Source organism: Garra rufa, chromosome 21 (assembly GCF_049309525.1).
Source record: "Garra rufa chromosome 21, GarRuf1.0, whole genome shotgun sequence".
NCBI lineage: Eukaryota > Metazoa > Chordata > Actinopteri > Cypriniformes > Cyprinidae > Garra > Garra rufa.
In genome coordinates, this window is record NC_133381.1 from 15,669,950 (window position 1) to 15,696,134 (window position 26,185).

The 26,185-nt window shown below is 34.8% G+C and overlaps 1 protein-coding gene across 1 annotated transcript in view; it reads right to left on the bottom strand.

Moving 5' to 3' along the window:
• The window catches only part of ryr2b (ryanodine receptor 2b (cardiac)), a 78,410-nt gene that overhangs the window by 29,491 nt on the left and 22,734 nt on the right, over positions 1 to 26,185 (bottom strand). The window contains exons 42-78 of the mRNA XM_073826873.1: positions 25,285 to 25,388; positions 25,062 to 25,197; positions 24,791 to 24,977; positions 24,603 to 24,711; positions 24,290 to 24,410; positions 23,461 to 23,630; positions 22,263 to 22,486; positions 21,947 to 22,037; positions 21,719 to 21,859; positions 21,418 to 21,581; positions 21,133 to 21,211; positions 20,933 to 21,022; positions 20,668 to 20,805; positions 19,875 to 19,952; positions 19,587 to 19,662; positions 18,202 to 18,325; positions 17,993 to 18,108; positions 15,699 to 15,775; positions 14,978 to 15,099; positions 12,737 to 12,786; positions 12,378 to 12,438; positions 10,196 to 10,434; positions 9,282 to 9,363; positions 7,323 to 7,447; positions 6,934 to 7,221; positions 6,563 to 6,803; positions 6,391 to 6,478; positions 4,299 to 4,391; positions 3,817 to 3,987; positions 3,659 to 3,709; positions 3,483 to 3,563; positions 3,294 to 3,406; positions 2,980 to 3,076; positions 1,430 to 1,539; positions 531 to 582; positions 386 to 436; positions 83 to 182 (exon numbers count right to left, since the gene is read on the bottom strand). Coding sequence (XP_073682974.1) covers positions 83 to 182; positions 386 to 436; positions 531 to 582; positions 1,430 to 1,539; positions 2,980 to 3,076; positions 3,294 to 3,406; positions 3,483 to 3,563; positions 3,659 to 3,709; positions 3,817 to 3,987; positions 4,299 to 4,391; positions 6,391 to 6,478; positions 6,563 to 6,803; positions 6,934 to 7,221; positions 7,323 to 7,447; positions 9,282 to 9,363; positions 10,196 to 10,434; positions 12,378 to 12,438; positions 12,737 to 12,786; positions 14,978 to 15,099; positions 15,699 to 15,775; positions 17,993 to 18,108; positions 18,202 to 18,325; positions 19,587 to 19,662; positions 19,875 to 19,952; positions 20,668 to 20,805; positions 20,933 to 21,022; positions 21,133 to 21,211; positions 21,418 to 21,581; positions 21,719 to 21,859; positions 21,947 to 22,037; positions 22,263 to 22,486; positions 23,461 to 23,630; positions 24,290 to 24,410; positions 24,603 to 24,711; positions 24,791 to 24,977; positions 25,062 to 25,197; positions 25,285 to 25,388 — 4,440 coding nt within the window. The remainder of the gene's footprint in view (positions 1 to 82; positions 183 to 385; positions 437 to 530; positions 583 to 1,429; positions 1,540 to 2,979; positions 3,077 to 3,293; positions 3,407 to 3,482; positions 3,564 to 3,658; positions 3,710 to 3,816; positions 3,988 to 4,298; positions 4,392 to 6,390; positions 6,479 to 6,562; positions 6,804 to 6,933; positions 7,222 to 7,322; positions 7,448 to 9,281; positions 9,364 to 10,195; positions 10,435 to 12,377; positions 12,439 to 12,736; positions 12,787 to 14,977; positions 15,100 to 15,698; positions 15,776 to 17,992; positions 18,109 to 18,201; positions 18,326 to 19,586; positions 19,663 to 19,874; positions 19,953 to 20,667; positions 20,806 to 20,932; positions 21,023 to 21,132; positions 21,212 to 21,417; positions 21,582 to 21,718; positions 21,860 to 21,946; positions 22,038 to 22,262; positions 22,487 to 23,460; positions 23,631 to 24,289; positions 24,411 to 24,602; positions 24,712 to 24,790; positions 24,978 to 25,061; positions 25,198 to 25,284; positions 25,389 to 26,185) is intronic.

Sequence of the window (26,185 nt, forward strand, 5' to 3'; positions counted from 1 at the left end):
CCCTGTCTGTTAAAAAAATACTGTAGGTTGAATTATTTTCTTAAACAGAGAGAAGATTAAAAAAGCATGTTTTGACTGATACCTCTGCTGGCACTGAGGTTCTGTAAGACCATCTCAGCAGCTCCACGTTCATGAAGTCGGGCCTGCTGATACAGCAGCCTCTGCTTTTCCATCTCTTTTTCCTAAGACAATTAATTAGTTACTCAATCAATTCATTAAGAAATAAAATATACCAACTGTTTCTCAGTCTATTATTCCTGAAGTCAGTCATTGATTAGGTAATTAATGAACCCAAATACAGTACATAACTGTGTCAGCATCCTCAGCCTTTTCTCCTACAATTAAATCGATAACAACTCAGATTCCCTTCATTTCCACTGCTTACCTCAAATGACTTCAGGCCATCTTCATCCTGGTCTTCCTCACTTTGGCAGCTCTGCAATGCAGTGTTACAGTTCAGCTTGAATGCTGAATGTATTTTGCAGGAAAAAAAAAAAAGATGCTCAGAAAGTCCCAGCAGTGCTTTTTACCTTGGCCATGATGTCAGCATAGCACATATACAGGTCATCCTCTTCAAGTTTACTGTAGATACAAAAGTGAACCAGGTGAGTTAAAATGAGTTTCACAACTTCTTTATACTTTTCAGACATGGCACCAATGCAAAGGCCAAAATTTAAGGCAGCAGTAATGGTTAGTTCACCCAAAAATGAAAATTCTGTCATTAATTACTCACCCTCATTACATTCCGAACTCATAAGACCTTTGTTCATCTTCGGAACACAAATGAAGATATTTCTGATGAAATCCTAGAGCTGCATAAACAGCAATGCAACTACTATGTTCAAGGCCCAAAAAGGTAGTAAGGGCCTCGTTAAAATAGTCCATGTGACATCAGTGTTTCAATTGCAATGTTATGAAGATACAAAAATATTGTTTGTGCACAAAGAAAAAAAATACATTATTCAACAATTTCTTCTCTTCCGTGTCAGTCTTCAATGTGTGTTCATGAGAGTACCACGATGCATTTTAACGTGGTCCTTAATACTCTTCTGGGCCTGGAACGTGTGATAGTTGCGTTGCCGTCTATGCTGGGTCAGAAAGCTCTTCGATTTTATCAAAAATATTTTAATTTGTGTTTTGAAGATGCACGAAGGTCTTATAGGTTTGGAACGACATGAGGGTGAGTAATTAATGACAGAATTTTCATTTTTGGTTGAACTAACCCATTAATTGCAATCAACTTTGCAAGCCAAATATCTTGTGGGTCTTATATGAAAAGTTTCTTCCAATGTAGACATCTTTCTAGTTTTTCAAACAGAGCTGAAATACTTGCTAAAATTATGTTTAAAATGGTTTTGGTTAGCCTTGTTCTACACGCAAAAACAAACAAATGCATGAATCAATCACACTCAGACACACACATACAAACCTCCTCTCAGTCAAGGCACTTTGACTAAAGAGATTGATAAGCTGACGGAGTGGATCAATGTTGTTTCTCTGCTCTGCTCCCTCCTTTAGGATCTCTACATGAGCTGTTTTCTGATGGGTATAAAAGTATTTCTATTACTATAAAATCAAAAAAGCTCATATATAGCCTTGGGTTCTATCTGGAATTTTCTATGGATTTTTGCAATAGTGGTTTTCAATTTGTGATTACATTACTAGAAAAGACTGTTCCATTTTATTCTACAACATAAATAATACAGTTATACTACTGTTCAAAAGTTTTGAATCTGTACAATGGTGCATCTCAGTCATATAGTAAAAACAATAATTTTGTGAAATAGTATTACAATTTAATATACAGTTGAAGTCAAAAGTTTACATACTCCTTGGAGAATCTGCAAAATGTTCATTGTTTTACCAAAATGAAGACAGATCATACAAAGTGCATGTTATTTTTTATTTAGTACTGACCTGAATAATAAATGTCACATAAAAGATGTTTACATGAATTTCACAAGAGAAAATAATAATTGAATTTATAAAAATGACCTTGCTCAAAAGTTTACAAATGCTTTATTCTTAATACTGCGTTGTTACCTGAATGATCCACAGCTGTGCTTTTTTTTGTTTAGTGATAGTTGTTCATGAGTCCCTTGTCCTGAAGTTTAACTGTTTGCTCTTCCTCAGAAAACTCCCTTTGGTTTTTCAACATTTTTGTGTATTTGAACTCTTTCCAACAATGACTGTATGATTTTGAGATCCATCTTTTCACACTGAGGACAGGGACTCATATGCAACTATTAGAGAAGGTCCAAGATACAGAAGGAAACACAATGAATTAAGAGCTAGGGGGTGAAAACTTTTTAAATTTGAAGATCAGAGTCAATTTGTAGCTTATGAAGGGCACTACATAATTAGAAACAAATATAATATTTAAGGAAAATAATAATAAAAAATTTACAAATCTTGATTATGTTCAAATGTTTACACCCCTGGCTCTTAATGCATTGTGTTTTCTTCTGAAGCATGAGTATGCATTTAAACCTTCTGTAATAGTTGCGTACGAATCCCTCAGTGTGAAAAGATGGATCTTAAAATTCACACAGTCATTGTTGGAAAGGTTTCAAATGCACAAAAAAGATTTTTGTGAAGAACAGCGGGCAGTTTAACTGTTCATTATAGAGGGGACTCATGAACAACTATCACTAAACAAAAAAAACACAGCTGTGGATAATTCAGGTAACATTTTGCCGATTCTGCAAGGTGTAAGTAAACCTTTGATTACAACCGTAACTGTTTTCTATTTGAATATAATTTCAAATCTAATATATTCCTGTGGTGCAACCACGGCCTCAAGGAACATTTCATATTATTACCAGTGTTAAAAACAATTGTGCTGCTTAATAATTTTGTGGATTTGTTGAGCACATAAGCTTAAATCATTGTGATATTAATTGTACTTATAAATTAAAAACTGCTATTTAAAAAAAAAAACATCAAATGGGGAACACAGCCAATCAGAAACACACTCACAGCCAAATCCTCAATTAGTCTGTCCTCAGGTGAGTCATGCTCTGCCTTCAGCCAAACTCTCTCATAACCCTGCAGGAAAAGGTTCACCGCTCTGTGCCTGCAGTAAAAGACAAATCTCATGTTAAAAGATGGTAATTAATATTGGTTTCAGCCCAATGAAACAAGGAAGATGACAGAATGTCCTTTTTATCTGAATTAGTTCAACAACATTGCAATTCACAAGCATTTCTACTGCCTTCAGCTTTTATAACTAGGGTAATTCATAAAGCAATATGAAGAGTAATTGGATTTGTCATAAAACTTGAACAGCAAACCTGGGGAGATTGTACAAAGGAACCATTCTCAAACAAGCAACAACAGCCCGTTTCCTCTGCTTAGACAACATCTTGTGCCACACTGCCCTCTTCGACTTCTGAGGGCGCTCCACCTGACAAAAAACACAACTTTATGTAAACTATTTACCAGAAAAGAAACAGCAAAATGGGTCAAAAATTCAGTCTAACCTGATCCAGATGGAAAAGAACACGAGCGATGCTTAAGATCCTCTCAGCACTGAGAGGATCTATTGAGTTTTCACACAGATCCTGGCACAAAGAAAAAAGAAAAGTGAGGTGAGGAGGCTCAAATAGCATTTTCGCAGGACTTTATCGGCTCTTTCACAAGTTGTCTTCTGGCTCACCTGTTTCAGGCTGCTGCGAATGTACGCTCTAACCTCATCTTCTGTGTCCCTCTAGAAGCAGATAAATGTTTTGCATGTCAGGAAAAAGAATTACACTATTTTCAAGATGGATTGATTATGCAAACACTGTCATTATTGATCAGCGTGAACAGACGTACCTGAGAGAAACGGCTTTTGGCTTGAGTGACCAGGCCCTGATAACCATGGCAACATCCATTCATGGCAACCGAGAGGAGTTTTTTCGGTGCCGCCACAATGAGAGAGGTGTGTGCGGAGTAACAATCACCCTTCCTCTTGACTTTTCTCCTCTCCTGGTTGCACACCCCTCCCTTATGGAAAATCATACAATTTCGTTTCATTCAATATTATTGAACAGCATATTTGGGTTGAATAATGACTTGGGCGTTTATTAAAGTCCCTGCAGGTCTCTGAGTTTACAGGCCAAAGACAATTTCTTTTGAAATTATAGTGTAAAAAAATGAGGACAAAACAAACTTGGTCAGGATTTAGAGGAACTAGAAAGAAAAATGATTCATATGGTTATTTAGTTTTTAGTTTAGTTTAGTTTAGTTTATGAAGGGAAAAACTGAAAGTGTTCACAACAAGTTATATAGTTAGTATTAATGAACTGAAAAGAGACCTTATCCGTCCTGCTTTTGCTACCGTTCACCAGGAATGTCATGTTGTTGATTTCATTTTGAACAACAAAGTTTTGTTCTTCCCATTTGAAATTCTAAAGAAAGTAACAAAAACAGGTGAAAAACAAGTGTGTACAAGATTAAAAAAAGAAGACTTAATGAATGAATAAATCTTTTAAAATCAATAATTTATTTAATTAATAGATTTTTTTAGATTTGTATCATACTAAGGTATGGAAGCCTGATTCTGCCACTTTATAAAAATGAAAAGGTAACGGTGAGTTTTAATCTCACAATTCTGACTTATTTTCCCACAATCGCAAGTTTACATCTTGCACTTCTGACTTCTTTTCTCAAAATTGAGTTATAAAGTCAGAATAGTGGGATATAAACTCGAATTGCGAGACAAATTCCTTTGTCCTCAGAACTGCATAAAATAAAATCACAATTGCAAGAAATAAAGTCAAAATTGTGAGATAAAATATTGCAATTCTGACTATTTTCTCACAATTTCAAGTTTGTATCTTGAAATTCTGACTTTTTTCTCACAATTTTGAGTTTGTATCTTGCAATTTTGACTTTTTTCTCACAATTTCGAGTTTCTATCTTGCATTTCTGACTTTTTTCTCACAATTTCCAGTTTGTATCTTGCAATTCTGACTTTTTTTTCTTACAGTTAGAGTTTATATCAGAATTGTGAGATATAAATTCACAACTTTGCAAGATTGTTAGTTATAAAGTCAGAATTGCAAGATCTAAATTTGCAATTCAGACTTTTTTTCTCGCAATTGCGAGTTTACATCTCACACTTCAACTTAATTTTAGTGCTAAAACAGACATCGATTCATTTTTCTTTTTAATTTAGTTTATTTGGACTCAATGTTTTATTTGACGAGGGAATTAAATTACTAAAATGTAACAAAACGTGGCCACTAATTGAAAAATCATTGGAACAAATTCTTAATTCATGGCCATATCAGATTTTTCTCAGAACTGCGTGATAAAAACTCACAATTTAGATTTTTTTTCTCAGAATTGTGAGAGATAAACTCACAATTGTGAGTTATAAAGTCAGAATAGCAAGACATAAACTCGCAATTCCTAGAAATGAAGTCAGAATTGCAAGATATAAACTCACAATTGTTAGTTATAAAGTCAGAATTGTAAGATCTAAACTTGAAATTCTGACTTTTTTCTCAGAATTGCGTGATATAAACTCACAATTACGAGAAATAAAGTAAAAACTGTGAGATGAAAACATACAGTTCTGACTTTTTTTCTCCCAAAATTGAGTTTGTATCTTGGAATTCTGACTTTTCTTTGTCAGAATTGTGAGATATAAGCTCACAATTGTGAGTTATAAAGTCAGAATAGCGGGATATAAACTCACAATTCCTAGAAATGAAGTCAGAATTGCAAGATATAAACTCAAAATTGTTAGTTATAAAGTAAAAATTAAGATAAAAACTTGCAATTCTGACTTTTTTCTCAAAATTTCAAGTTTATATAATTTAATACAGACTTTATAACTTGCGTTTGTATCACGCAATTGTGATAAAAAAAAAAAGTCCACTTTGGGAGACAAAAAATTTTAATTTATTTTTTATTCAGTGGCAGAAATAAATTCTGTGTGTACTTTAAAGGGATAATATCTTTATCATTCATTTTGTCAAACAAGGAATAATAATTTCCTTTTTCTCCCTTGTCACCACACTTCAACTTTAATTTCATTTGAATTTAGAGTTTAAATAGGCATTATTGAATCTTTTCTCTTTTTAATTTAGTTCATTTGATTTCAGTGTTTTATTTGACGATGGAATTAAGCAATAAAACTTAAAACATGGCCACTAATTGAAAATATAGGAACAAATTTTTTATTCATGGTGATATCTATTTTTTCTTTTTCATATGTAAATTTTAGCTTCAAAGCCTTCTGCAGGTGTTCATTTCACAGGACATTTTCAATTCAGAAGGTGAACCTAAATACTTTTACTTCTAAAAGAAGAACAGAAAATTCAATTTTGCACGATATGACCTCTTTAAGTGGCAACTATTAGATATTAAATATCATAAATATGTTTGAGAGCTGCTCACATGAGATTTAGCCCAAAAAATGAAGACTTCAGCTACGAGGGCGAAAAGCTTCTCAGCATCTGCGTCCGGCTCTCTCAGCCAACTCATTCTGATGATACCAAACATTGAGTAGATTAACCAATGATCAATTTCATTATTTGATTAACAGGTTAAATACTTCACTGTTTCTCACCTGTGAAGATCTATAAATGGAATGAGTAAAGGATAAAACGCGTAGATATCTTGGACCAACACAGTAAACCTTTCCTGAATGTCTAACTCCTGCTCTGAGACATCGCCACGCCCCTCTGTCTTCAAATGCTCCTCCTCCAGCAGCACTGACTCCGCCCTCTTCTTCAACTTTTCCATCAGAGGCAGGAAATGGCTCTTTAGGATGTGTGGTTCTGCCTCGCTGATGAGAGGCTGGCCAAATACTAAAAGAAACGCAAAGTAATTTTCCAAAGTTTGTATTGTATTTCTTTTGGTTTTCCAAAATAAGTGCTTCAATGGCACATTAAAATCTCCATAATCTAGTAATTCACGTATCTAGAGGGACCAGCTCACCTGCAAGGCGTTTCATCCAAGAACTGTCTGCGGTCCCCAGGTGGGCATGGATGATGGAGAGGATGTGACCCAGTAGGGCATTAGCGTGCTGGGGTGTGACAGAAGAAAAGTGGCCCTCCTGGGATGCTTGGTTTCCAGCTTCCCCCCATCGAGAGACATAACTACACAGCAGAGGAAGCGTCACCTCAGTAACCTTTGTTAAAAGGGCATGACGGGCCGCTGACCCCGCTTCCGCAAGCTCTTCGACTTCTGAGAAAGCTTCCTGCAATGTGGGTAGGAGCCTACAGGCTCTCCCAGCTAGAAAGACCACAACAAAATCCATGAGGAAAAATAGCAAGCGGCAACGTGAGTGTGTTCACGTTTTTTGTGTTCTATTGAACTTTTCTTGCCTTTACCTTCACTCTCTTCATTACTCATAGTGTCGGAGAGGGAATGAAGGTCACTCAGCTCCAAGAAACACACTGGAAAGGCTGCAGATAAAGCAGCCAGACACTCCCCTAAGACTGACCTCTGCCTATCAAAACAAAGATAAAGGCTGATCGACAGATGAACTATAGATGTAGACATGAGCTAATAACTATGGTGCGCGCAAGTTTTATGAGGACAAAGTGAACAATATTTAAAACAATTCGTAATCAGAATAAAATAATCAAACACCCAAAGTAACACAAATTGGACAATGACTTGCAAAAGTATTCATACCCCTTAATTTTTCCCATTAGTTTTGTTATGTTGCTGCCTGATGTTAAACTGTTTTCAATTAGTAATTTTCCACATCAATCTACGGTCCATGCACCATAATGTCAAAGCAAAAACAGAAATTAAGTACACTGCATATGTATTCATACCCTTAGCTCAGTACTTTGCTGAATCATCTTTACAGCCTCAAGTCTTTTTGGGTATGACGCAACAAGATTTGCACATCAACATTTGGCAATTATCTGCCATTCTTCACCTCACCTCCTCACCTCTCAAGCTCTGTCAGCTTGGATGGGGTCTGGCAGACATTTTCAGGTTTATCCAGAAATGTTTGATTGGGTTCAAGCCCAGGCTGTGGCTGGGCCACTCAAGGACATTCACAGAGTTGTCTATAAGCCTTGCTGTGTGCTTAGGGTCATTGTCCTGTTGGAAGGTGAACCTTCTGCCCAGTCTGAGGTTCTGAATGTTCTGGACTGGCTTTTCATTAAGGCTTTCTCAATATTTTGGTGCACTTAGCTTTTCTTCTACTCTGACGAGTCCCTCAGTCCCTGCCACTGAAAAACAGCCCCACAGAAGGTGATGAGCAGTGCCTGGTTTCCTTCAAAACTGATGCTTAGAAAAGTCCATAAGACCATACAATCTTGTTTCTTACAGTTTGAGGGTCGTTTAGGTGCTTTTTTGCAAATTCCAAGTGTGTTTTAATGTGTCTTCATTGAGAAGAGGATTGGGTCTTGCCACACCACCATAAAGCCCAGATCAGTGGAGTGTTGCAGTGATGTTTGTCCTTCTATAAGTTTCTCCCATCTGCATACAAGTATATGATCATAGAGCTCAACTAGAGTGACCAACATGTTCTTGATGACCACTCTAACCAAAACCTATCTCCATCAAATGCTCAGTTTGGAGAGAGTTGTGGTTGTTTTGCATTTCTTCCATTAAGGGTAACAGAGACTAGATGCATCTGTAAACCTTCAATGCAGCTGAATTTTTTCCTGAACTCTTGCCCAGATGTGTGGCTTGACGCAATCCAGTTTCTGAGCTCTACAGGCAGTTCTTTTGACCTCAGGGCTTGTTTTTTGCTCAGATATGCATTTTCAGCTGTTAGACCTTTTATTAAGACATGTGTGCCTTTCCAAATCATACCCATTCAACTGCATTTGCCACAGGTTAACTTCACTCGAAGTGTAGTAACATCTACAAGCAATATGCTCCTGAGCTAAATTTCAACTGTCCCAGGTGAGGGTATGAATACTTATGCAATGGAATAATTTAAGTTTTTTTTATTTTTAATACATTTGCAAAGATGTTAAAAATCAGTTTTTTGCTTTGTCATTATGGTGTATGCAGTGTAAATTGGTGTGGGAAAAACTAATTTAAAGCATTTTAACATAAGGCAGCAACATAAAATGTGAAAAATCATATGACTTTAGAAGACTTGGTATATAATGCAAAAGCAAAGAATACTTTTAAGGGAAATTTATGTTTTTTGCTTTTTTTTGGAATTGACAGGAATGAGATAAGACAAAAAAGATACATTAACTTAATATTTCCTTCAAAAAATAACAGCATGGGTTTGGAACGTCATGACATCAAATACTGACAGAATTTTCATTTTTTAGTGAAATAATCCTTAGGTGAAAGAGTGTTACCTCTCGATCAATGTACCACTGCAGGTGCCAAGAAGGTATAGACAGCTGAGGATCCTGTAGCAACAGGAGTGCACTTCATCCACTGAAAGAAAAATAAATCACAGATTTAAAAAACAAATCTTTCTTCAAGCACATACTTGAAGTTCAAAGTAAATAAAAAACGGATTCGTCTACGATTCATCCCAACTGTGTGTGAGATTTATTCATAATACAGTTGAACTGCAAAAGAAGAGTAAACGTGGGTGAAATTCTTTTTAATGAAATGGTAATCCGTTCATACGGAGCAGAAATGTACAGTATGAATGATTCAACACATGATGCTGCTATTCTACAAACGTGCTCTTATCGCAGAGAAGCCTGCTGCAGTCCTACAGCGTGGCGCAAACTGTGTTTTCTCTTGCCAGTACACTTGTGAAGATGATTGTTTATAGAAGTAAGATAAGGTCACAGAGAATGTGAATGAATACCAAATGCTGTTGGAGTACTGAATGCACATTTGAGCTCAACCTAAAGAGAGTCGTCATTGCCTAAAGGCCTCTTTGAGTACAGTCAGTTCAGAAGAGAGGCTTGTTTAAAGGTGTTTTGCAATTGTTATGCTGTAACTGCTATTCCCTATTAAAATATACACTCAGATACACATGCTTAAACAGAAGAGGGGTCAAACACAGGGCTGAATCCTGTGCAGACAGGAAATCAACTGCCACTCTAATTGGCAAAACAGAGGTAATTGGAAAGGGAAGTGATCTGCTCAACCTAAAACCTTTGTGAATATTTTTCCACTGCCTTTCCGCAACCTCCATTTACTTTCCCTCCATCTGTTCATTCATCATTGGACACACTAATCTATTCATTATTCATCCAATTAGCTGCTGCTGCTTCTTCCATCCATTCTGCCCTCTTCCCTTCTCTCTTACCGATCAGTCCCCCTCCGTGCTGCCTCTGGGAGTCGTGCTGGAATAGAGCGGTGAGCACTGGGATCAGGACGGTGGTGGTGTACGTTATGACCTCGCTGTCTCCTCTGCTCTGGGCTCCGTTCAGTCCGTACTCATCCCAGGTTGCGTTTTCTACCGTTAGCTCGAGATCTTCTGCCGCGGCTTCAAAGAACGACCACAGAGACACCCTGACTGATTCGCTAGTGGTTTTCATTAGCATCCTAGAACCAAACAATTATAGAAAAATTAAAATGACCGTAGAAAAAAAAATATCTTACACTCACCAAAACAGCAGATATTTGATCAAAATACAGTCAAAACTGAATTATTGTGAAATATTATTACAAATTAAATTGCTGATTTCTATTTTTTTTTTTTTTTTTTCAGAATTCTTCAAATAAAATAAAATAAAATGAAATAATGGGATGCCATCGGTGGGATGAAAGGTTGACTTTTAGCTGTCTGTGCATATTTAGCAGCAATAGTTGAAATATATGTGACCCTGGAGCACAAAACCAGTCTTAAGTCGCTGGGGTATATTTGTAGCAATAGCCAAAAATGCATAGTATGGGTCAAAATTACTGATTTTTCTTTTATGCCAAAAATCATTAGGAAATTAAGTAAAGATCATGTTCCATGAAGTTTTTTTGTGAAATTCCTACTATAAATATATCAAAATGTAATTTTTGATTAGTAGTATGCATTGTTAAGAACTTAATTTGGACAACTTTAAAGGTGATTTTCTCAGTATTTAGATTTTTTTGCACCCTCAGATTCTAGATTTTCAAATAGGCGTATCTCGGCCAAATATTGTCCTATCCTAACAAACCATACATCAATAGAAAGCTTATTTATTGAGCTTTCATATGATGTATGCATCTCAGATTTGTGAAATTTAACCTTATGACTGATTTTGTAGTCCAGGGTCACATATTTGAAAAAAAAAAAAAAACAATTATAAATTATAAAATTATCAAAGCTAAACTGAAATAAAATCTATAAAATGCCATTGGTGGGAAGAAGGGCATATTTCTAGTTGTTTCTGCATATTTAGCTTTAAAAAAAAGAAAATCTACAAATTATACATTTTTAAAGTCTTCCCAAATTATTTCCTCCAAACTGCCATCGGTGGGATAAATGGCTTAAATTTATAAATAATAAATAAAGCTAAAAGCTAAATTGAAAACTCCATTTGGAAGTAGAAGTCATTTCTGCAACAAAAAATTCACCAAAAAATCAAATCAAATCAAATCAAATATAAAATAAAATAAATTGAAATAAATTGAAAAAATATATGTATATATTTTTCAAAATCTATAAATAATAAATTAGCAAGGCTAAACTGAAAAATACAAACAAAACAAAACAAAATAAAATAATAACCACTTTCTAACAGGTTTCCCAAACTATTTCCTCCACACTGCCATAGGTGGGAAGAAGGGCTTACTTTTATTTATTTTTTCTTCATATTTAGCTGTAATAGTTGAAATATGTTTAAAAAAGGAAAATCTATAAATGATACATTTTTGTAGCTAAATTGAAAACTTCATTTGGAAGTAGAAGTGTGTATTTTCTGCAACAATAATTTCACCAAAAAAAGAATAATAAAATAAAAGTATTTGATATATATATATTTATCTATAAATTATAAATGATAAATTGAAAACTGGATTTGGATGTAGAAGTGTGTAGTTTCTGCAACAATAATTATACCCCAAAAAATAAATAAATAAAATAACAAAATAAAATAAAATAAAATAAATAAGAACCAGTTTCTAACAGGTTTCCCAAAATGTTCCTCCAAACTGGCATCGGTGGGAAGAATGGCTTACTTTTAGTTGTCTCTGCATATTTAGCTGCAATAGTAAAATAAAATAAAATAAAATAAAATAAAATAAAATAAAATAAACCAATTATAAAAAATATTATAAAAAAATATAAATTTTTACCAGTTTTTAATCAATAAATTTTTTTTATTCAGATTTTTAAATCTAATATTCCACATTTAGACATTACGTTTACCCTATGTATTAACTTCATTAATCATTTCTTTGATTTCCCAAATGATCAGTAGACAAAAAGGTCCCCTACAGTGAAGGAACCTACAGTAAATTTGATTTCTTCTACATCACTGCAATGAACTTGTCGTCAGAGCTTTAACTACCTTCCATCCAGGGATTGAGCCAGGATTTGTAGGCAGCTCACCAAAGCAAGGGCATCATTTCCTAAGAGGAAAACATGGCTTTGAGCTCAGTGCAATCCAGCCAGTGAAAAAAAACAGCTCCTGATTTATGTTTTCTAGCGAGGGTGGGTTAATAAAATTAATGAGGTATGTAAGCATTCACCTCAGCACTACAAGACTGGGGTGAGTGAACAATGGCAGTGAATAACGCTGAGAGTGCATGAGATGAATACAAAGTGCCACTAAATTAAAAGTGTTTCTAGCAAATAATCAAGCAGATTTTTATTACAAACACAAAGAAAGACAAAAACGAATATGAAGAAAAAGACACCAACCCTTACCAAACAGAGAGATTCTGCGTCTGGCTAGAGCTCCGAGTTTACAGAATAAACTAGGAAATAATAGGAGAGAGGATGAGTGTAAGAGAAAGAATGAGGGAAATGAATGGGAAAAAACAAGACAGATGGAACTGAAAATATATAATGACAGTAGCAAAGGTGAACATGGAGACACAGACATCAGCTGTGTGTGTACACACACACACACACACACACACACACACACACACACGTTTCTCTATCTAGGTAAGGACTTTCCATTCACTCTGTTTTTTTTAAAGAGTCTCCTAAACATTTTTGCATTTTCAGATATTACAGGTGCACTCAAAAATATTATGTCTATGCTTTGCTATCTATTTTTTTCTTGCAATTCTGGCTTTTTTTTCTGAATTTGGGAAATTAAGTCAGCATTGTGTGATATAAACGCGTAATTCTGAGAAATACTCAGAATTCTGAGATTGCACGATGTAAACTCGCAATTGGTAGTTATAATGTCAGAATTGCGAGAAAAAACGGCAATTCTTAGAAATAAAGTCGCAATTCCAAGAAATAGTCGCAATTCTGAGAAATTAAGTTAGAATTGCATGATATAAATTTGCAATTGCAAGTTATGAGCTCAGAATTGCAAGAAAAACAAAGTCGCAATTCTGAAAAATTAAGTCAGAATTGTTTGATAAAACTCACAATTCTGAGAAACAAAGTCAGAATTGTAAGATATAAACTCAAAATTGTGAATTATAAACTGAGAACTGAGAGACATAAATTCGCAATTCTGAGAAATAAAGTCGCAATTCTGAATTATAAAACTCGAGACAAACTGACAATTCTTAGAAATAAAGTTGCAATTCCAAGAAATAGTCAGCATTGCATGATATAAATTTGCAATTGCAAGTTATGAACTCAGAATAAAAAATCGAGACTAAAAAATTCAGAATTTTGAGACATAAACGCACAATTCTGAGAAATAAAGCCACAATTCTAAAAAATAAAGTCAGAATTGTGTGATATAAACGCCTAATTGCAAGTTATACATTCAGAATTGTGTGATATAAACTTGCAATTGCGAGTTAAATTGCAATTCTGAGAAATAAAGTCACAACTGTGGATATAAACTCACAATTCTGAGAAATAAAGTCACAATTGTGGATATAAACTCACAATTCTGAGAAATAAAGTCACAACTGTGGATATAAACTCACAATTCTGAGAAATAAAGTCACAATTGTGGATATAAACTCACAATTCTGAGAAATAAAGTCACAACTGTGGATATAAACTCACAATTCTGAGAAATAAAGTCACAACTGTGGATATAAACTCACAATTCTGAGAAATAAAGTCGCAACTCTGATAAATAAATTCAGAATTGTGGATATAAAGTCACAATTCTGAGAAATAAAGTCACAATTGTGGATATAAACTCACAATTCTGAGAAATAAAGTCACAATTGTGGATATAAAGTCACAATTCTGAGAAATAAAGTCACAATTGTGGATATAAACTCACAATTCTGAGAAATAAAGTCACAATTGTGGATATAAAGTCACAATTCTGAGAAATAAAGTCACAATTGTGGATATAAACTCACAATTCTGAGAAATAAAGTCACAATTGTGGATATAAACTCACAATTCTGAGTTATAAAGTCACAATTGCGAGACAAACTCACAATTCTGAGAAATAAAGTCGCAACTCTGAGAAATAAATTCAGAATTGTGGATATAAAATCACAATTGTGAGAAATAAAGCCACAAATCTAAAAAATAAAGTCAGAATTGTGTGATATAAACTCGCAATTCTAAGAACATACCAGTCTTTTTTCCCCTCAAAACTGAACTTTGCGAGTTTACAGAATCAGAATACAGAGGCAGAATTGCATGAAAAAAGGTCTTTTTGTGAGTTTTGTGAGATACAAACTTATATTTGCAAGAAAAAGGTTAGAATTGGCAAGTTTTTATCTTGTAGGTTTGCAATCTTTATCCAGCAGAATTGAAATCTTTCATATCGTGAGTTTGTATCATGCAATTCTGAGAAAAAAAAAAGTCAGAATTGTGAGATAGAAAATCACAATAACCGTTTTTTATTTTTTATTCAGTGGCAGAAACAGGCTTCCATAGGGAAACCCACTCCATGCAAAACAACAAAAAAACACCTTAGTTGCTAAAGACTGTTGGCTTATGTAAGAAGAACCTGACCCACATCATCACATGCAAATGTAAAGGCAGTCTGTCATTACAAATTACCTTGAGACCATCTCTTTTTCTTTATTGGTGGACTGGCCGCCATCTCTAAGTGAACACATTGTAGTGGAGAGGAAGTAGAGACAGTGATTTTTGAAGTATTGATCTAATAGTGGCAATACAACCTGAGACAGAAAGAAAGAAAGAAAGAAAGAAAGAGAGGCATCAGCTGAAGAAATGTTCATTTCAGATTTTGTAGTTCGGTTCTGAAGATTTTTAGTGCACATTAATGAGATTGATAGTTGAGGAGGTCAGGGAACTGCTGACCACTGTTATTGACTTTTAAACGCCAGCCAGCATATCGTCTCAGAACAGGGACGGATAGCAAAACATGACATCTAATCAATTATGGGATCAGCGGTGACATGACCCACAGAGATGTGTTTGTTATCTACAACTACATGAATGTACCATGATCACTGGGGTTCAATTATAAAAACGTGTGAAATGTTTATCCCAAAGCTTTGAACATGCTGAGACAATTGCTTGGTTACCACTTAAGACAGAATAAACAATCCCAATACACAAAATACACGTCTGCAGTGTCTTAAAAAGGATTTAAAAAATCCATTTAATTTGGATAATTGTTTGAAGATCAAATCAGGCAGATATTTAAATTAGTCTGTCATCCTGACTCCGTTTTTTGCTATGCTGTGATAAATTCTCATGGATTTTAGTGTCAAGTTCTGTTCCAAATGTCTGACCTGCAGTAAAGATAACTGACCTTAATAAAGAAATGAATTTGCTGTTCGTGGGGAACTTTCTCAGCCCTGTTAATCTGTCCTCGAGCCTGAGCAACCTCTGCAAAACACAACACATATAAATCAAATGAGCAGATTTCAAGGCAAGGCATTCGCGTTTTGGACAAATGAGACCACACAGCTAAATTGAACTGAAACTATGACTTTTTATTTCACAATTCTGACTTTTTTTCTTGACTTTTTCTCAGAGTTGCGTGATGTAAACTCACAAATGTAACAACTGTGAAACAAACTCGAAATTCTGAGAAATAAAAACATACAATTCTGAGAAATAAAGAAAGAATTTAGAGAATTCAGAATCTTACGATATAAACTCGCAAATTCTGAGATTGACAAAACTGGACTTTATAACTCGCAAATGCATGTTTATAAAATTCAAAATTGTACGTTTCTCTCTTACAATTGTGAGTTTATATCACACAATTTTAAGAAAAAAGTCAGAATGGTATGTTTTTCTCTAGCAATTCTGACTTTATTTCTCACAATTGAGAGTTTATACCTCATAATTTTGAAAAAAATTGAATTGTAAGTTGTTCTCTCACAATTGTCCGTTTATATCTTACAATTCTAAGAAAAAGGTAAAAATTTTAAGTTTTTCTCTTACAATTGTGAGTTTATCACACAATTTTGAGAAAAAAGTTAGAATGGTACGTTTTTCTCTCACAATTCTGACTTTATTTCTCACAATTGAGAGTTTATACCTCACAATTTTGAGAAAAATTGAATTGTAAGTTGTTCTCTCGCAATTGTGAGTTTATATCTCACAATTCTAAGAAAAAAGTCGAAATTGTAAGTTTTTCTCTTGCAATTGTGAGTTTATTTCACACAATTTTGAGAAAAAAGTCCGAATGGTACATTTTTCTCTTGCAATTCTGACTTTATTTCTTACAATTGAGAGATTATACCTCACAAATTTGAGAAAAAAGGTCATAATTGTAAGCTTGTATCACGCAATTCTGCTGAAAAAGTCTGAATTATGAGATAAAAAGTCACAAAAAACCTATTTTTTACTTTTTATTCAGTGGCAGAAACTCGCTTCAATGGTTTCATGTACTATTACTAGGGCTGGGCGATTTGGCCTAAAATCAAAAACTCGATTAATTGAACATTTTAACCCGATTACGATTAATGAACGATTATTTTATTCATTAATAAAATTATATTTAATTATATTTAAATAATATAATTTTTTTTGCCCTCATAGTTCACTGACAAGTTTTGTACAGTAAATATGCTCACATATTACAAGTGAGAGATTTTTGAATGAAGGGTGCACGCACTATCTATGATTATTTATTGAACATCAGTGTTGAACAACTGAAATTAAAGCACACATTGCTTAAAACGAAAAGTCACATTTTTCTTAAATTAGTGAAAATAAATAACTTGCACTTTTGGAAACAAAATAAATTATTTATAAAATAATAATAAATATTAAAAGTAGAAAATAAGCAGTATCTCTAAATAAAATTACTCTTGTATATCCTATAAAAAAAAGTATATAATACTTTTTACTGTATAAATACTGCTTAAGCTCTCCATCGACATGTCGGCGGAATAACGCAACGTAACGGAGCGAGGTCACCTGACTCCACACGCGGTAGTGTTTTTAAAGGGAAAGTAATTGAAATAATTGACCTGGAAAAATTTGATCGATTATAGGTTCTGAATGTCGATTTCGATTACTTTTCGATTAATCGCCCAGCCCTAACTATTACAGTATTTATTAATATTTAAAATTAGTTTTTATTTTTGTATTTTCAGTTTTTATTTAAATGTTAGCAATTATTAGTGTCATTTTTAGCTTTTGTCATTTTTACTAGTTTTTTTCTATTTCTATTTCTGTTTTGCTTTATATTTATTTCTGTTTTAGTTTTAATAATTTTAGTACTCTAAATTCACAAATGCAAAAAATTACAACACTGATTCACACTCTTACATATTGAACATAATGGTCTTGCTGAAATATCAACATTGGCTCTAGGAATGCTAGTTAGATTTGAAAGCAGATTTAATTACAGTAAATATTGGTCTGCTATGAGAAAACATTTTTTGCATTAAGATTTTAAAAAGCACGAATACAATTAAATGACAGAATTTTAACTTTTATGAAAACTATCCTTTTAACACCCCTTTAAATCAGCAAGCTTGAAATTACAGAGCAGTTATATAAAAAGACAGATGTGCAAATAAATAATTGGAAAGAAGTGGAGTGGAAGAACAGACAAATATGTGTGTGTTTGTGTGTGTGTCTAACCCAGCTCTAGCAACTGCTCCTGGGCTTGCTCAGTGAGACAGAGGGCTTGCTGCAGCAGGCCGTAAGCGAAACGGCTTGCAATCGCTGGGGAATCAGCATCTGCCACCTTTCTGTTCCTGTGCAGTGAGAATCCAGTCAGCGAAAATGAAATGGACACTTCAAAGGCACGATGCTCATTCTAGTGTCCAGTGGCAGGAAAGCATCCTCACCTCCTCACTGAGTACCCGTTGATGTGGAAGAACTTCAGAACATCTTGAGCTTTGTCTCTGACTCGACTCTTGTCTTTGACGCTCAGAGAATCATACGGCACAAGCAAAGGGTGACTGCCCCCTCCTGGACAAAAAAAAAGTATCAGTATTAACAGCTCAAATGATTTTGGTCCTGCCAATTTGGTTTTAAGGCAACTGAACTACGAGTCAAGGGTTGCAAGGCCTGCATTTATTTGATCCAAAGTACAGCAAAAAACGTACAATTTTGAAATATTCCAAATAACTGTTTTCTATTTGAATATATTTAAAAATGTAATTTATTCCTGTGATTCCAAAGCTGAAAATTTAGTATCATTAATCCAGTTACATGGTCCTTCAGAAATCATTCTAATATTCCGATTTGCTGCTTAAAAACATTTATTATTATTATTATGTTGAAAACAGCTGAGAATAATTCAAAATATTCAAATAGAAAGCAGTTATTTTAAATGCATTACTCAATTAAACTGCTGATTACTCAATTAATTTCTGCACTTAGTTTGTTGTCTAGTGCATATTATTACACAGCTCTCTGCAATAGTTGACTGTGATTGGTCATTCTAGGTCAAACATTTGTGCATAATGACTGCTAACCAAGTTATTTAAAATAATCTTCCACACAGATTCATGAAAGATTCATTAAGTCTTTCGTATTACTCCACAGTCTCTAGAATCTCAAAGCAATCCTTCATGTGCATTTATTATTTATTTTGTAAAAAGCTGTAAATTTATATGATTTAATATTTTGTAATAAGCAGGACAGTGTACAATTATTATAGCAAAAAGAAGAAAAAAAAACAATTCAGGGTACCACTGGTGATTATTTTGCAACATTATTAGTTTATAAAATATTGAAAAATATGAGTACAAACAGCAATATCAAAGGTTAAGAATTGCTTACAGCAAATATCTGCCATTACCTATATGACTTTAGTATAGTACCCAAGAGTATGATTCTTAATGTGAAGTCTTGTATGATTTTATTACATTTATTTAATCAAAATACAGTAAAAACAATATTTTTGTAAGTATTGTTACAATATAAAATAACTGTTTTTCTAATTTAATATGTTTTGGGATTATTTGATGAATAGAAAGATCAAAAGAGCAGCATTTATTTAAAATATATAATCTTTTGTAACAATGTTAAAAGCCTTGCTTATGCTCCTTATTCCAAATCTTTTAAAGGTAGAGTATATATCCACCTATGTGCATCCACACGTCTTCCACACACCCAGTATTCCTATTTCACAGTGTTTTGTTTCACTGTAATACGCAGGTGGCTGCAGGAGGCCTAATTTAATTCACTGTATCATTTCTCACTGCGCCCCATCTGTAACACACACCTTTACTCTCCAGTTCCTGCAGTTTCCTGGCTGCCCAGATGTGATGGTAATTCTCAGCCAACCGCTCTGCCATGGCCTTCAACACCAGATTGAAAGTGCAGTTATTTTTAATCCTGTTAATATACAACGCTGCCTGGCAGTATATAGGCAGCATATGAGGCAATTTCTAAAATTACTTTTGAAATATGTTGGTATTTGGCCAAGATACATTTGAAAAATATCAAAAAGCTATTTTCTCTATAAAAGTTACTATATTAGATTGATACAGAATTCATTGAAGCTGCTTACATATTGATCCCAGGTCAGAGAGACACTGCTGGTATCCACAGGCTTTGGACTAAACGTAGAGGCTCCTTCAAAAGACAGCTATTAGAAGACAAAACACATTATGAAACATTATGCATTTATTTGGTTGATTGAGCATTTGTCAAACCCAAGCACAGTCTGTTTTGAATGCGTCCCATGTTCTCTGAATAAGCAATGTCTTTTAAAAGCCTAAAAGCTGTTAATCCAGTCTTGGCGAGCACAGAAAGTCTATTCCGAATCCCAATTGCTTTGTGCCATGTGTAATACAAAACAGCTGTCAGTACAATTTATGCAGAAAGAATTTGCCTTGATGCACAGTGGCCAAAGTGGGGGGGAAAAAACAGCACATTATTGATCTACTAAAATGCTAAAACATATTTGGAGAAACGTTAACAGAGATAATGTGAACATTATGGAAAGCAATTACACAAATAAAACCAATTAAGAAGATGATTTAATATCACTGCTACATTATTTATAATATTATCCATATTTTTAATATTTAATTCCATTTAATTATGTTGTTCTAGTGGTTCAAAAAAAGCTGAAACAAAATCACTGAATGTAAAATCTTTAAGTGCATGGACCAGCATCATTTAGATGCACATATTTCTTGTCTTCTTTGAATAGAATGGATTTTTTGCAAATGATGGTGCTGAAACGGTCTCATTATTGGTGGAATAACTTCAAAAATACTGAAATTTGAAAATTCAAGAAATAATAGACAGAAAAGTACAGAGATAGTTTTGCAGATCCCTGTGAAGGTGTCCATTACCTTGCCAGACTGTGAAATCCTCCTGGCTGGGTTGTGAAAGCCTTGTGACTCCCCGTCATTTGTCCTCTCAATTGTCCAGCCCAAGACCAGCATGCATTTCACCGTCTCTTTAATGACCCCTCGATAGCCTTCTTTATCCTAAAACACAGAGCAACTTCACTGTGTGAAAAACTGCATGTTGCTTTATTTCTGTGAAAATTAAGAAAATCTGGTGTTGTTATTTGTACTGTGTGTGCATGGTTTGGGTATAAGAAGAGTTAGCTACCTTCTCAGATAGAGCCCTGTAAGGTTTTAGGAGTGGATGAACTTTAGCACTCTCAGAAAACTGTTCTCCATAAACCCAACCATTACCAAACTAGAAAAGAATTAACAAACACAAATGGCTTTAAAACTACAGAATTCCCAAGGTTTCCACTATATTCTCAAGCAAACACCAGTAATAATGTTATTGAAGAAACTTTTTACCTTTTCAAGTGACCATTTCTCATGTGTATGTTCAGCGTATTTGTTCACCACAAACTCAAGCATCTCTGGGATTGTCGCACTATAAATGCATGAAAAAACGTGATTATTTACTGCATTTCGAATAAACAGGCATTCATATTTCCCTTTTCAGAAGATGATGAACTTCTGTAATTAGTGCTTGTCAGAAGATCTCAGTGCTAATGGTCCATTAAATCCACTTCGAGCACGTCCATTTCACAGAATTTGCCATGTGTTTTGGACCTTTTAACTCTATAGAAGTCTTACTTTGAAGTGTCCAGGGGTCGAGGACAAAATCGCCTTTCTGAATCCATCGTTGAGTGTCTTTCTTGCCCTCCAGTGCAGCTCGGGTCAAGGTGATCAGGAGGAATTGCCCCAGCGACTGCATTGAGACCACTGAGAGCCAGTTTGAACAGGTCAGCATCGTAAGACTGTGGACAAGAATAAAAAACAAACATTTTACGCTTACAATTTGAACAGTGTGATGCATTAAAAAATAGAGACTCTATGAAATGAATTGTATGGTCACGTGGTTTATAATCAAGGAGACTTTTCTGTCTTTTCTCACTTTTTTGGCAAGAGCACTGAATATCCCCCAAAACAGTCTTCTGGTCAGACGAAGTTCTTCCTCTGAAGCAGAGCCATAGCCACCCCATCCGTCATTCCGACAGTAGTACTTCCTGCTCTGCTCATAATGATTGGTCAACAGCTGGAAGAAGCCGCAACCAAAGTAATAAGTAGAACTGAGGTAAGAAAACATTTGTTATTTTAACAATTACATGTTTTCTCTTTAAACCTTAAGTGGCATCTTGGAGTTTTCTGACAGCTGAGGTACGTCAAACACAAAGTTATGCAGCAAAGACTGCAACATGGAGGGATTCAGCTTTCTGTGGGAACAAAGTTGTTAGAAATAAATGATAGTGGGTTATAAATAAACAGAACTATATCTGTTACTATATCTAAAAAGTCAGTCCTGAAAGAAAGATGATTTCCTTTGTAATGGTCTATTATTGGCAAAAAAAACATTCACTATTGTAATGTGCCAATTATATTCATTGTTTATACTGTGAAAAAAAAAATCAATACAAAAAAGCAAAGTCTAACATCCTCACCCGCACAATGCCAGCAGACAGTCCTGGATGGCGTCTCTCTGGGCCTTGGTCAGTCCGCTAGCTTTAGAAAGGCTGTAAACACCCTGCAGGAGCCCGTCCACCAGCCCAATCCGCAGTGAAGAGGAGTCACACAGCAGAGAGGAATACTTACTCAGCAATGGTAGCACAGCCACGCATATGTATCGGTTAAGAGCCAATGCCATATCTGTTCCACCTAACCCTGTCTGGAAAGAGAGAATATATGTATATTTATATGAGGAAGTCTCTTTGCTCACCAAATAACTTGAAATAAGTCTGCATTTTAAAATAAAAATGGTACAAACTGTAATATCGAGAAATATTATTACATTTTAAAACAACTCTTTTCTATTTTAATATATTTTAACATCTTTCCTGTGACAGCAAAGCTTATTTTTCGGCCACCATTAGTCCAGTCTTGAGTATCACATGATCCTTTAGAAATAATTCTAATATGTTGATTTGGTGCTGAAGAAACATTTCTTATCAGTGTCGAAAACAAACATGATGCATTTTAAGGTTCTTATATGAATAGAAAGTTCAAAAGAACAGCACTTATCTGAAATAGAAATCTTTTGTAATATTTTAAAAAAGTGTTTACTGTCCGTTTAAGTCAATTTAATGCATCCTTGGAGAATAAAAGTATTAAACTCTTCTTTCTAAAAAACTTTTAACCCTAAATTTTTGTTGTGTGCATTCTGTGTTTGGTTAATCTCTTGCAACTACAAGAGCCACACGTCAATGGTATGGGGTGGTTAAAATTATATTTTCGTTTTATGTTGCATTCAGACAGAGCTGTTGAAACATGCAGAACAGAGAGAGCTGTTGGAATATGTAGAATTAAAAATGCAAGCCTTTAGGACGCTCTTAACCTTTATTTTGGCTTCCGCTAAATGATTTAAATTTCAGATATATTCATCACATAAAATTATTGTTTGACTTCAAAAGACTTGGAATATAGTGCATTAGTGCAGTTGAATTGTTTTGATGTTTTATAAAAAAAAATTAGCTCAAGATCTCCATCCCCACTTATTTGCATACTATGGAAAAAGGCACCACAGAGATTCAGCTAAAATTCCTTTCATGTTTCACAGAAGAAAAGGTCATATAGGTCAAAGAAAAGGTCATATGTGTTTCAATTGACACAAAGTTTTTCTACATATAATGTCTTGCCGCTTACACCATCCATGTTAACAGCTGCTTGCAGGTCTGGCAGGAAACCATTCTCCAGTAGATGTAGCAAGAACTGCTGGTCCTGAACTCCATAAACCCGGTCTAAAAACAGCACCATGGCTGCTTTGTGATCCGGACAAAATATCCGAGACATGTCAGGCTCCACCACTAGATCATCTGAGTATAACAAGAACAAAATATTTCAACCACCAATTAATCACTTTTGGACATAAAATACCCTACTACATAATTTTGCCAGCAGCTAAATTTACTTAGTTTATTTAAAAACTGAGCTCACACTGTTTCCTTACACTGATTTTAGTTTTTAACAGTCAAATACATTTAGAAAAATAAATCAATAGTCTGGAAAAGAATGATTTTACATCATGAATGTACACTACTAGTCAAAAGTTTTTGTAAAGTAAGATTTTTAATGTTTAAATGTTTAAAGAAGTCTCTTCTGCTCCCCAAGCCTATATTTATTTACTCCAAAGTACAAAGTACAAACATTTTGAAATATATTTTCTATTTAAAATAACAGTTTCTATTTTAATATATTAAAATGATTTCTGAAGGATCATGTAAAACTGAAGACTGGAGTAATGATGCTGAAATGATGCTTTGATCACAGGAATAAATTACATTTTAAAAAAGATATTTTAAATCATAAAAATATTTCAAAATTGTACTGTTTTTGCTGTTCTCTGAATCAAATAAATGCAGGCTTAGTGAGCAGAAGAGGTGTCTTTAAAAAACATTAAAAATCGTGCTATTCAAAAACTTTTGATTAGGAGTGTAAATTTGATGTAAGTTCACAAGACGCACACAAAACGTACCCGTGTTTACAATTGGTAAACTAAACGGAATATTGATGATTCCCTCCAGATCCTCTCTGGGAACAAGAGACCTCAAGATTGCCCTGATCCGGATGGCCTCTCCTTTCCCTGCTTTTATGAGCTGCAGGCCATACAGACACACACACACCAGAGACACCCATTAGCGAACCTTGAAGAACCTTTCAAATCTTTAATGAAAACGGACTGTGCCTTAAAAAGTAGATAAAACCAATAAGCCCTTTCCAACTCAATCCTTCAAACACATTACGAAGCTCTTATCTACCTTTCCCAGCGGGTTTCCCGAAACACTTACGTGCGTCTCAGGAGCACAACGACCCAACAGATCAATGAGAGCAGAGTAGAAGGTCATTATGGCGTGTCCCATGTGAATGACATCATCATCTTCATCATCAAGCATGTCACTAGAAGTGCAGATCAGAATGACACATGGGTATGCGCGAGAACGGATAAGACAGGATAAAATCGAAATGTAACACTCACAGAGTCCGGTTTGAACTGTGTGTACTGGCTGCACTGGTTCCATCCTGCAAGTGGGAAATTCGAATGGCTTCTTCCATTGTTGCTAGAAGACCATTTCCCCCCTCCCCTCGAAGGGCGGGGCCAAAGCACTCAGGTCGCCTGATCAGAAGCCTCACTACCACATAGGCGTTCTCCTCAACACTCTCACCTGAAGGTGAATAACCAAACAAAACCAACCGGTGTTAAATTAGGTTTCACCAGATATGGATTCAGGATTAAAACTGCTCATTACCATTGCAAAACACTGCAAAGCGCAGGAAGTCCAAGTACCGTTCTCCCTCTACAGGATTCCAACCAATATCTGGGTATCCTTTGGAGACCAGCAGACCGCAACTTCGCAATCCACAGCCTCCCAAATACTGCACCAGCTGTACAAACGAAAAACCAGTACAGACAGTTCAATATCAACAAAAGTCAGAAGGGATGTAGAAAAGAGACAAAAGAATCAGACATACTTTCTCCAGATCCGCCTCAGTAAGAGCAAGTGCCAATTCGTTGTTGTCCATGACAGAAGCAGCCGCCACATCTAGAGGAGTCGATCCTCTCATTGAAGGAGAAGCTGATAAGAAAAATCACATTTAGTTAAAGAAGTTCACTTCCAGAAAAAATTTACAGATAATTTACTTACCCATTTCCTTTCTTCAGTCAAAAAGAAATCATGTTTTTTAAGGAAAACATTTCAGAAATTTTCTTCATATAGTGGAATTCTATGGTGCCTGTGAGTTTGAACTTCCAAAATGCAGTTCCAATGCAGCTTCAACTGGCTCTAAATAATCCCAGCGGAGGAAGAAGGACAAAAAGATCAGTAATTTTCTGAAAAATCTCATCTCATTTTCTTCTCCAACTTCAAAATCTCCTTACATCGCTGTTTTACCTTTTTTGATCTTTGCATGATAACTTTGTAAACACTGGGTCGGTACTTCTGCATGTGTATGTAGGGAGATATTAAAGTTGGAGAAAAAATGAGATGGGAGTTTTTCAACATACCCTAACTGTCTTGAACCGAGTTAACGCTAGACAAGATGATTTGAGGTTAAAAAGTATATAAATTGTCAATTTGTTTAGACAGATCGCTAGATAAGCCCATTCTTCCTCAGCTGGGATCAAGCCCTTTGAAGCTGCATTTAAACTGCATTTTGGAAGCACCATAGAAGACCACTACATTGAGAGAAATCCTGAAATGTTTTTCTCAAAAACATAATTTCTTATCAACTGAAGAAATAAAGACATAAACATCTTGGATGACAAGAGGGTGAGTAAATTATCTGTAAATTTTTGTTCTGGAAGTGAACTTCTCCTTTAAGTCTACTTCCTAATAAATTTTCAGGTTGAAGGTTATTCATGAGTTAAACCAGA